Source organism: Scylla paramamosain, chromosome 15 (genome assembly GCF_035594125.1).
Source record: "Scylla paramamosain isolate STU-SP2022 chromosome 15, ASM3559412v1, whole genome shotgun sequence".
In the NCBI taxonomy this organism is placed as follows: Eukaryota; Metazoa; Arthropoda; class Malacostraca; order Decapoda; family Portunidae; genus Scylla; species Scylla paramamosain.
This window is the reverse complement of record NC_087165.1, coordinates 23,031,012-23,043,511: the sequence shown is the minus strand read 5'-3', so window position 1 is coordinate 23,043,511 and position 12,500 is coordinate 23,031,012. Positions and strand designations below refer to the sequence as shown.

The 12,500-nt window shown below is 43.4% G+C and overlaps 1 protein-coding gene across 1 annotated transcript in view; it reads right to left on the bottom strand.

Moving 5' to 3' along the window:
• Positions 1 to 12,500, bottom strand: part of LOC135107704 (CB1 cannabinoid receptor-interacting protein 1-like) — a 127,822-nt gene that overhangs the window by 44,414 nt on the left and 70,908 nt on the right. Inside the window, exon 3 of the mRNA XM_064017885.1 lies at positions 11,636 to 11,780. Coding sequence (XP_063873955.1) covers positions 11,636 to 11,780 — 145 coding nt within the window. The remainder of the gene's footprint in view (positions 1 to 11,635; positions 11,781 to 12,500) is intronic.

The window sequence follows — 12,500 nt, the reverse complement described above, 5'->3', positions numbered from 1 at the left end:
GCACACAGAACAGCAACTAACCTTCCTGTTCCTGCTGAGATAGGCACCACTACTCTCTCCCCTCTCCTCCGTGTGATACTGTGCGCCGGACTAGTTTTAAAACATTATGAGACACGGCGTTTACTTTCCTGAATGAGAAGGTTTGCAGAGTCGCTAGCCACCGTGTGAGAGGTTCAAGTATGTAGCGAGGATTCTTTTCTCACTTTCTCACTTTCTTTCTTTCTTTCTTTCTTTCTTTCTTTCTCTTTCTTTCGTGTGTATGTGTGTGTGTGTGTGTCATGAGGAACAGGAGAGAGACAGAGAGAAAAGCAAGGACGAAAAGGGCAAGGAAAGAAGGATAAGAGGAGAGACAAGGAAAAAGACAAAAGAAAAAGAAAATGGAGAACGAGGAAAAAAAAAAGAGGAGCAGAATGAGGAAATAAAAGTGATGGATGATGCACAGAATTGGTGATGCTGGAGTAAATGAGAGAGAGAGAGAGAGAAAAAAAAAAAGAGGAAAACAAAAAAGAAAACAGAGGAAAAAAGAGAAACAAAAGTTAAAGGAAAGAGAAAAAAAGAGAAGGAAAATAAACGGATGAAGTAACTGAGACAAGAAAGAGGAAGGAGAGTGAGGGATCGTGTAGAGGAGGAAGCAACACATCGACTTCTTAGTGTCGTGTTCTGAAGTTCGTGGAGTTGGTAAGGGAGAAAGGCAGGAAGGCGGCCAGGGATGCTGAGTAAGTTGGGGCTGGGCTGCAGGAGAGTGTGGAAGGCACACAGGCAGGCAGAGGGCGGTCATTCAGTTCAGTGGAGGTCGCGTCGTCACGGTGGTGGCTGTAAAATTGTTTAGCATCGACGCCAAAAGTTATTTAGTGAATGGCGGTGACAAACTCCAGCCAGCCCGATACCAATGGAGGAAGGCGAGACCGGGAGGGAAAAAAAATATGGAAAGAAAATAAAAGAAATATAGCTTGTTTTTTTTTCTTCAAAATTTTTTTAGATAGAGGCAGGAAGTTAGCCATATTTTTTTTTCTTGATGTTGTGTGTGTTGGTGTCTCAGCCTGGTACATAGATAAAAAAAAATAGATAGATAAACAGATAAACAAATACTTGTCAATAGTTGTCATAAAGTTAGTCCACATGGGGAAAGAGTGGACAGGAAACCGATAGCAAATTATTTTCATGTTTTGTTTTAGGCAGACGAGATAAGTAAAATGTTCATGCTTTCTGTTACTATGGAGAGAAATTTCAGTTCGATACATAGATTGATCGATTGACTTTGCGTTCAGTAGACGGAGTTAGAAGTAAAGAAAGGAAAACAAAAGTCAAGAATATTAACCATTTCTTTTCTTCATGTTTGGCTCAGGCAGGCAATTTCAGTTCTTATTTTATGGTTTTATTGGATGTCCCTGTCTGGCACTTGCGTGGGTAAAGACTGCACTGTGCATCCACCTGGCTCAGCTGAAACTACTGAATTTCAACAAGTGACATTCTTCCTGCTTTTGTTTTAGGCAAACGAGAGAAGGTAGAGTGCTTATCTTCTGTTGGTATTGAGAGAATTTCGATCTGGTATGAAGATCGATAAATTTTATAATGTACATCCAGAAAACACAGTTGGAATTAAGAAGGGATCTTTTAAGGGTGTTTCCACGATTGCAGTACAGATTAACAAGATTTCTACATCATTAACAGAAGAAACACTCGTGGAAACTCGGCTAATCATCCCTGTGGCCTTTGAAAATAGTCGGGGTGAGAGAGCAGAACATATCTGTCTCAGCGTCGTGACTCAGTGCCCGGCGTGAGTGAGTCAGGATGCGTTGGTGTGTCGCTTAGGGTGAGTTAGTTAGTAAGCGTCACCTTTCTGCGAGTCACGAGAACAGTGAGTCACGAGGAGCCTTTGTGAGTCACGTGTTGCGGTGGTTTGTGGAAAGGAGAGGCGAAGTGAGGCGAGGAGAGGCGAGGCGAGGAGAGGAGAGGAAAGCCGTGTAAGAAAGCAAGCACAGATTTTAAAAGGTTGAAAGTCCAGTTTTAAGTGCGGACAAGATGTAAGAGAGAGAGAGAGAGAGAGAGAGAGAGAGAGAGAGAGAGAGAGAGAGAGAGAGAATATTGGGAGCAGCTTCAGTTTCTGCATTCCTTTCTACTTCCGCCTGTCTTTCCATCTCCCTCTTTCTTTTCTCTCTCTATTCGCAAATTATTCCTCTTTCTCCTTTTGTTCTCTCTCCCTCTGTTCCTTTTCATTTCTCTTCCATGTTGGTTTCTCCCATTCTCTTTCTCTCCCTTCTCCTCTCCTCTCCTCTCTTACCCTCCACTCCCTTCCCTCCACTCCTCCTCCCTGCAAACTTGGCTCCCACCCTCCCTCCCTCCCTCCCTCCCTCCCTCTCCCCTTCCCTCCCTGCCTCACTATTGTTATATCTCTTCCTCTACTTCTCTCTCCCTCCTTTCCTCCTTCTCTCCATACCTCCCTCTCATCATCACTTTTTTTTTGTTATTCCGCTGCATCTCTCTCCTCCTTTTATTTTCTTCCTTTCATTCCTTATTTTGTTCCTCCTCCTTCTGTTCCCCCATCACTCTCTCCCTTCCTTCTTTCTTTTCTTCCTCTTTCTCTCACTTTCATCTCACGTTCCTCCTCTTCTTCTTTAACTTTCTCATGGCCTAGCTACTGTTTCTCATGTTCTTACTTCTCTTTCCTCCTCCTCCTCCTCCTCTTTTTCTTTCTTCTTCTTCCTCCTCCTCCTCCTCCTCCTCTTCCTCCTTCGTATCTTTAATTCTTTTCTTCCTCCTCGCCCTCCTTCTCCTGTCATTTTTCCTTCGCTTGTTTTTTTTTCCTCTCTCATCCTCCTCTGTCGCCTTTGGATATCTCTCTCTCTCTCTCTCTCTCTCTCTCTCTCTCTCTCTCTCTCTCTCTCTCTCTCTCTCTCTCTCTCTGCTATTTTATGAGTTGTTTCCTTCTCCTTTCGTCATCCTGTCTCCTGTTTTCACACATCCTTCCTTCTTTCCTTCTTTCCTTACTTCCTTCCTTCCTTTCTTTCTTTCTCTTTCTCTTTCTGTCTCTCTTTCACTTGTATTTTTTCGTCCGTACATTTTTTACACATTCTCTTCATCTTCTGCGTCCATCACACACACACACACACACACACACACACACACACACACACTCTCTCTCTCTCTCTCTCTCTCTCTCTCTCTCTCTCTCTCTCTCTCTCTCTCTCTCTTGGAGTATAGATTTTCACTTTTTACGCAAACTTTTCTTATTTTTCACTTTTTTTCCTTTTTCTTTCCTTTTTTTCCGCTGTTTTGTCACTCACGAATTTTTGCATTACTGAAGATTTTTTTTTCCCTTTTTCGTTGTTTTTCCTGTGCGAAGTTGAGCGAATTTTTCTTTAGTGACTTAGAGAGAGAGAGAGAGAGAGAGAGAGAGAGAGAGAGAGAGAGAGAGAGAGAGAGAGAGAGAGAGAGAGAGAGAGAGAGAGAGAGAGAGAGAGAGAGAGAGAGAGAGAGAGAGAGAGAGAGAGAGAGAGAGAGAGACAGAGAGAGAGAGAGAGAAGGTGTGAATTGCAGAATAATTGTTTAATTTCCCCTTCTCCTCCTATTCCTTCTTCTTTCTGCTTCTTCTTCTTCGTCTTCTTCTTCTTCTTCTTCTTCTTCTTCTTCTTCTTTTCTTGTTCTTCTTCTCCTCCTCCTTTTTGTCCTTGCTCTTGTTCTTGTTCTTGTTGTTCTTGTTGTTCTTCTTGTCCTCCTCCTCCTCCTCCTCCTCCTCCTCCTCCTATTTACCGTAACTAATTGTTTACACAGAGAAGGTAATAATTTCATGTCGATTTTCACGAATATTAAGTCTCCAATTGCTTCTGATTTCACGTTTTCCTCGTTTATGTTTGCACTGCGAAAACGTGGATGGAGGAGGAGGAGGAGGAGGAGGAGGGGGAGAGAGTGATGGTGGTGATGACGAAAGAGGAAGTGAAAATACAGAAAGGTAAATCATGAGGGAAAGGGTGAAGGAAAGGAAGAAAGAATAATGGTGAAGAAGAAGAAGAAGAAGTAGAAGTGACGGAAAATAAATGAAAGACGAAGAGAAAAGAGAAATACGCAGGACTGGAAAAGTGGAGAAAAAGGAGGAAGAAGAAGAAGGAGGAGGAGGAAATGGAAGACGAAAGAGGGGAGAGAGAGAGAGAGAGAGAGAGAGAGAGAGAGAGAGAGAGAGAGAGAGAGAGAGAGAGAGAGAGAGAGAGAGAGAGAGTGATGGAGGAGGAAACATAAACAAATAAAGCGAAGATAGAGACATGGAGGAAGAGGAAGAGGGAGGAGAAATGGTGGAGAAGGAAAAGGAAATAGAGGAGGAGAAAAAGGAAGAGGAGGAGGAAGACCAATCCAAAGGAGGAAAAAAGACATTAGAGAATTACAGAGAGAGAGAGAGAGAGAGAGAGAGAGAGAGAGAGAGAGAGAGAGAGACGTCTAACTGGTAAAGATGATATAGAAATTTTGAAAAACCAGCAATATCTCTTTCTTTACCAGACGCTGCAAATAAATAAAGAGATTTCACTGAGCTGCCCCTTAGAACATTAACGCCTCTGATTTCGCGGTAACCAGTAACAGGAGGAGGAGGAGGAGGAGGAGGAGGAGGAGGAGGAGGAGGAGACTTAGATCGCTTTCCCAATCAACAAGTTTTTCTCTATCACAGAAGGGTATCCATTTGGCTCTCCTAGCGGCAGTGTGATCGGCCTGCGTCAGGTTACAGCGTCTTCTTAAACACATTTCTTTCTTCTTTTCTGCCTCGTTTTTTTTATCATTTCTTTCAAGGGCGTGTTTCATTTTCTTTTCTCTTATTTTATTTGTGTGTTTTGTATGTGTGTATGTATGTGTTGGTCATATATTTTTTTTTATTTATTTTTTATTTGATTATGTATTTCTTGGATAGTTTTGTTATTCGTGTTCAATCTCTCTCTCTCTCTCTCTCTCTCTCTCTCTCTCTCTCTCTCTCTCTCTCTCTCTCTCTCTCTCTCTCTCTCTCTCTCTCTCTCTCTCTCTCTCCACACTAAATCATGTCCCTTACACCCAATCCTCAAAGTTTGCCACCGTCGCGAAATGTTGCAAGTAAAAAAAAAAGCGAAAAAAAGAAGAAAAAAAAGCTTTCGAAGGCACGTGGCGACAGAGAGAGAGAGAGAGAGAGAGAGAGAGAGAGAGAGAGAGAGAGAGAGAGAGAGAGAGAGAGAGAGAGAGGAAGAAAAAAAAATCTCATTCTGTCCAAACTGAGATCTGACTGTCGTAACCAACACGTGTGCCGAGCAATCCACACCCGGTCCTTCCCTCCTCCTCCTCCTCCTCCTCCTCCTCCTCCTGTTCCTCCTCCTCCTTCTCTGGCTCCTCTCAGTCCTTCTTCCCTGGCTCCTCCTCTCCTACATCCACTCAGCAGATCCGCTTCAATAAGCCACCCGGTTTATCTTCCCGGCTGTCAGTCATATCCACAGCACACAGTTCCCAGCACATCCATACTCTTGTATTCTGAAACGCTTTGCTCCTTCACCACGACTATTTTCAAGGGCCACAGAGATGACTGTTCGGATTTTTTACAGATTTTCCTATATATTTTGTTCACCTGTCACTAGAACCATTAAAACACCCTTAAAATCCCGTGTCACTTCAACTACAGCCTTTTGAAACTCGTGGAGATGCGGCACAGGTGTATTTCAGAGTATAGTCCCAAGATTCGTATTCTCAAATGTCTCAACAACGGTGTTCTGGAAGTTGTTGTTGTTCCCAAGGGTATTTTTGTGATTTTGTTGATTGTTTGACAAGTGCCCTACCCGGTGAATGGAAGAAACATCCATGAGGACCTGAATTATCTCTATGGCCTCTGAAAATTAACCTTTATGAGATTACAGCATTCAAGGATACGTGTCTGCAGATTTTTTTTTTCTTGTAAGGTTTTTCCATTGTGATCTCTCGGTCCTGTTTTCCATCAGCATGTTTCCGAGAAGGGAGACGTGTGTGTGTGTGTGTGTGTGTGTGTGTGTGTGTGTGAGGAGAGAGTCTCGTTCTGTTTATATCCTGCTCTCCCATAAGTAGTTTATTAGTAGTGGTGGTAATTAGTACACATATCTGGTACTTGTAGCGGTATTAGTAACAGTAGTAGTAGTAGTAGTAACAGTAGTAGTAGTGGTAACAGCAGTAGTAAACGGACTTATAGACTTACAATAAGGAAAAACATCACATATTCTTTGGTTCTATTCTTAATTCTTTATTAGGGAACAAAAAAAATAAATAAATAAATAAACATTCTCAACCATATTTACTCAACCATGCCACCACCACCACCACCACCACCACCACCACCACCTTAGTCATTACAGAACTATATAAAAAGTCACCCTCTGAACTTTCCCACTCACACACACGCACGCACATCCTCGTCTGGTAATGGCGGTGATGGTTCTGCTGGTCGTCTATTCCAGTTCCCGCTGCTTCTTTCCTTCGTTTTCCTTAATTTCCTGATTCCGTCGCCTCATCAGATGGAGGGAGATGAGATGAGAATATTACACAGTCAGTCTACGTACAAATTTGCTCATCCTCCTAAACTTATCTCTCTCATATTTCCTCCTCCCTTCTCTCCCTGCAGCCATTACCTCCCTCCTCCTACATATATATCTACAACCTCCCTACATTAACCTCAATATTCTCTCATATTCATCCCCTTCCTCCTCCTCCTCCTCCTCCTCCTCTTCCTCGTCCACTCCCTTCCTTCGTCCATCCCTGTCACCCTACCATACCCTTCATCTTCACCCAGATCAGCACTTCTCATCTCCCCTCCTCCCCACTCCCTCCCCATCCTCCATCTCTAATAACATTTAAGTCTAGTCCTCTTCCTTCCCTTCCTTCCTTCCCACCTTCCCTCCTCCTCCCCATCCCTCCCAGCCGTCTAATAACATTTAAGGCCTCCCGTCTCCCAGTCTCCTCCTCCTCCTTTCCCCTCCTCCCCGACCTATTAAGACAGTAAGGGGAGGAAGGGAGAAGGGGAGAGAGTGATTTCGGTAAGGCGTCTAGTAGGAAGAAAAATAAAAGTAAAAAAAGCTGTGAGTGAGATGTGCAAACTTTTCTACTGATTCTTGGGGTTTTGGGATGGAGAAAGAGAGAGAGAGAGAGAGAGACCACCACCACCATCACCATCACCACCACCACCACCACCATCACCACCAATATCACCACAAACCGAACACGCCTCTCCAGTTCCCACTAGTCATCCGTCACCCCTTCGCCTCTTCCATCCCGCCCTTCGTGACATGCCTAATCTCGTCACCTCAGCTCGTTTTCTATCTGTCTTCGTTTTTCATCCCGGGCCGCCTTTCTCGTCACCTCAGCTGTCAAGTTCCGGCAAGTTTTCCTCATAACGCGACTCATCTACTTCTGTTTGCCTCCTTTTCACCGTCCGCTCTCGAGAAGTAGTGATACTACTACTACTACTACTACTACTACTCCTACTACTACTACTGTGTGTTGGTGGATGTGTGGGTGAGGCAGGCGGGCGTGTGTGGCGGGAGGCAGAATGAGGCAGCGGAGAAGTCTGAGTGGACGTGAGTGAGTTTTGGGAGGCAGGTAGAAGACGCAGGGAGGAGCCGCCGTGAGCACCGGGAGGAGTTTGAATGACCTTGAGTGAATTGGAGTCGAGAGAAGGACGAGGGGGAGGGAGAGAAGAACGAGAAGGGGCGACGGTGGAGGAGAAGGAGGGAAGGAGGAAGGGAGGAAGAAGAGTAAGAGGAAAGGAAAGGAGAGGAAGAAAAGGAGGAGAAGGAGAGGAGGTTAGGGAGGGAAGGCGACGGGAATGGCCAATAGGAAACTGAGTAGGATTGCTGTAGTCTTAGTTTCTCCTTAGGTGGATTGGAAAGTGTCGGTCTGGGCTCGTGAGTGGGATCGGATGCTACTGTTCCAAAGTCTGAGGCAGTTCACTTCCAAAAAGAAAAAAAGGAGAAAAGAAAACGAAGAATACGTAAACTGTAGAGTCTTCAAGCAAGCGGTAACTTAGCTATAAAGAAAAATAGTTGCGATAAATACATAAAATAGTTTAGAGTTAATGAATGTAAGCGTTAAAGCTGAAAATAGTTTAGGTGTGGAAACGATGAAGGTAAACGATGAGGTAAAAAGAAACAATAAAAAATACTCAATGTAAAAGACAAAAAATAAATAAATAAACAAATCAATCAATAAATAAATGGGTAAATATATAAATAAATAAATAAACAAATAAACAAATGAATAAATTAACAGATAAATAAACAAATAAATAGGATACATCGAAATATTAAAAAAAGAAAATTTCCTTCGTATGAACATAAAAAGCTGAAAGATTTTTATGAACGTCAAAACTAAACGTGAAGAACAAAACCCAAATAACAGGAGCCCGAATCCACCAAAGCACAAAATATACTTAATACATAAATAAATATGCACATACATTTTCTCTTTTTTCTCTTAAGTTCAAAGAAGTTCACCCAAGAGAGTCACACCTTAGAAGAGGTTACGTGCTTCTCAAAATTTATGGAGAACACATAGACTAAGAAATGGAGGAGGAGGAGGAGGACGAGGAGGAGGAGAAGGAGGGAGAGAGGAAAGGGAAGAAGGGATAGGAAGAAAGGCATTGAGGGTTAAGGTTTAAGAGATAGAGGCGGAGAGAAACTAGTGCTGAGGGTTTGGGCAAAGGATTATGGGAGGGAGAGGGAGAGGGAGAGGGCGAGGCGAGGCATGCAATCGGAAGGGAGAGGTGAGAGAGCAGAGGTGAAGAACAGGAGGAGGAGGAGGAGGAGGAGGAGGAGGAGGAGGAGGGGAGGAGGAGAGTAAGGAAGGGAAAGCAAAGGAGAATGAAGGAGGGAAGCTGAGATGATAATGGACATCCCTCATTGGGGAGAGGAGAGAGAGAGAGAGAGAGAGAGAGAGAGAGGAGAGAGGAGAGAGAGAGAGAGAGACGAGAGAGAGAGATGCCTCGGTTGCAGTGTTTCTAATTCCCCCCGTCCAGCCCCCACATACAAGCCGTTACACAGTAAATACCAGAACTTCGCCGTAATTCCCTAGAACAACATTTATTTCGTTGGTCTTCGTCGCGACCTGGGCCCCGCTGGTTTGGTTGCGGGTGGAGGAGGAGGAAGAGGAGGAAGAGGAGCAGGAGGAGGAGGAGGAGGAGGAGGAGGAGGAGGAGGGTATAAGAGAAAAAGACAAGGGATTCTGTTTTGTTCCATGTGTCCTTTCCCTCTGTCCGAAGTCTTCCACTACTACTACTACTACTACTACTGCTACTACTGCTGCTGCTACTACTGCCACTACGACCATTACCACCATCACTACTACCATCATCACCATTATCGCCATTTTTCCTCACTATTACAATCACCACCGCTTCTCTTGGCATCTCTCGTTACCACCGCCATCACCACCCTCTTTAGCTTTATCGCATTCACTACTACTACTACTACTACTACTACTACTACTATTTATCACTATTTGTATTCCTATTAATTATTTCATCGTTTTCCTTGTGTTTTTTTTTTCGTCTTGTAACTTATTATTTGTTGAAGGAGAAGGTTAAGAGAGAGAGAGAGAGAGAGAGAGAGAGAGAGAGAGAGAGAGAGAGAGAGAGGAGAGAGAGAGAGAGAGAGAGAGAGAGAGAGAGAGAGAGCCAGTCAAGCGTTTTTCTTATTTTGTTCGGTGGTGATAAAACTTTAAGCATTTAGGTAATCAATCTTCTGTTCTTTTCTGATTTATGCTTTACTCTTAACTTTCTCTCTCTCTCTCTCTCTCTAGGAATTTCTTTCGTCTTCATTTATTTTTACTCAATATTTTCCCAGTAAACTTTCTGCTTTGCTTGTGCTCTTTAACACACGCCTTTCTGCCTCGTTAATCACCTTCTTTCCATTACTTTCACTTACATCTCCTCCTCTTACTTTTCATCATCTTCCTTCTCCTTCTCCTCCTCTTACTTCTCCTCCTCCATCTTTCCTTCATTATCTCGCTTTCTTCTCTTTCTCGTCGTCTCCTATCCAATGCATCATCGTCAGCCTCATCATCATCATTATTCTCTCTCTCTCTCTCTCTCTCTCTCTTGAAGATTCGCAAAACTCACTCACTCCTATTTTCCTTTCCTTTCCTTTTAACTTCGCCTTCCGTTCCTCTTCCTACAAGGGGAAAAATATATATTGCTCGTAGGCCGTAGGAAGTTTCCCGCCCGCCTCCACTTGCTCTTACTAAACGCTTAAACTCCTCCCTCACACACACACACACACACACACACACACACACACACCTTACTCACTCAACTCCCTATAAAGCACTTCTGGTAAAACTCTCTCTCTCTCTCTCTCTCTCTCTCTCTCCCTCCCTCTCTCTCTCTCCTCTCTCTCTCTCTCTCTCTCTCTCTCTCTCTCTCTCTCTCTCTCTCTCTCTCTCTCTCTTCCCCTTATCCTAAACTTTACCGTCATAAACTAGACACGTAATACGAAATTCGGAGAGATCGTTAAATGTGCACCAAAATGCATTAGTAGCCACTCACAGCATTACAAAGGCGGAATTTGGACCTCCTTCAGCAGTAACTTCCTCACAGAAAAGTTTGGTGGACCTTGCCGTGGTCTTTTGTATATAAAGTAAAACCGCTCAGAGAAACTTTAGTACTCCGAAATACTTAGGCGTTTTATCAGTCCCGAAACGAAGGAGTGAATCGTGTTTCCCCGGCAAGTCACACGCAGGGGAGTAATGAAATAAAAGCCAAGACGTTGACGTGTGTTCATTAAGTGTCCACCCAGTGCTGCTTTACAGGTGACATATCTACTGAATGGAGTGAAGAGTAGTAACGATCGCTAGTCCAGTACCATGTCATTTTTATTTTGTGATTTTTCTCGGTGTTCTTTGATTAGTCAACGATTGGAAAAAAAAAAAAAAAAGTTAAGATTGAGTTGAGACAAAAAAAAAGAGAAAAAAAAAATAGAAAAAAAACAAATTGAACAGTGGAAGTGATTGTAGCATGTTCATTAGATTTTGTTAAGAGTATATCAAAGAAAGGTTTGTAGTGTAAGAGTTGACGTGTTGCGGAAGATTACCTCAACCAACCCACGTATTTGCTGAGACGTAGAGGTAACAGCGGCAGACGATAATTAGAAAGACCGTATAGCTATAATATTATCATGCCGTGTGTCATTATTCTTGCTCAGTCACCATTTTACAAACGCACACACACACACACACACACACACACACACACACACACACACACACACACACACACACACACCAAAGCTTCGACAAACACTGATAATAATGGAAAAAACAAGCATATACGAGAGGAAATTCCGCCATGACACAACATACACTATACAAAGAAGAGGAAGGAAAGGCGCAACTGCAGTCTCACACACACACACACACACACACACACACACACACACACATTCATCAAGATAACCACGACATGTCTCTTCCCCTTCCCCTTTCTCCTCCTCCTCCTCCTCCTCCTCCTCCTTCTCCTTCTCCTTCCCCTCCCCTCACTCCCCTCCCTCCCTCCTCCTCCTCCTCCTCCTCCTCCTCCTCCTCGTCCTCCTCCTCCTCCTCCCATACATCCAGCATCCCACGCACCAAGATTACCAACATGCTGAGAAGACACAAATTTTTATCTCTAACTTCACTGTACCAGGACTACGAAGGGCAGGTCGTCGCGGTGTCCTTTGGGCGAGGGAAGGGCGCCCTCTGTGTGCAGGCGCGAGCTGTAGGCGGAGGCTGTGGAGTCGTACACTCTTTCTGTCGTTTCCACCTCCTCGCCACAGATGATCGCTCCTCTGTACCGAAAAAAAACGGGCAGTCAGTAAGAAGTAGATTTTAAAGGCAATCGTAGCTTAGGTATGGATAAAGTCAGAAGAATATTGTAGCAGTCTTTACTATAGGCGATATTTGTTTCCATTCAGAATTCTGTGTATAAATATGGTTGCATGGATACACACCACGTGGAAAAAAATAAATAAAAAACAGGCCATCAGTGGAAAGGAAGAGAAGAATTGGTGATATCATTGCCATAATTGAAAGTAAGCAAAATACCATTGCAAGCTTTTCACTAGTACACTCGATCCTTGCTTCCTTTCAGTCCCCTGTAAAAATATGTTTGCATGGATACACACACACACGTTGCATCGAGTGAAAAAAAAAAGACAGGCTATCATTAAGGAAAAAGGACGTAATTGGAGGTAGCTTAGGTATAAATAAAAGTAAGGAGAATATCATGGATTAATAGTTTTACCACTATAGTTAAGCTTAATTTCCTGTCTGTAAAAAAAATAAGTAAATGTTTGCATAGAGACACACGAGAGAGAGAGAGAGAGGAGAGAGAGAGAGAGAGAGAGAGAGAGGAGAGAGAGGAGAGAGAGAGAGAGAGAGAGGAGAGAGAGAGAGAGATGACACACCATTACCTACAAAGAGATACAAACTGCATGAACGCAATAGAGCATTAACGAAATAGTGTGTATAAAAAATGAAAATGAAAAAGAATAGAAAAAAACAACAAC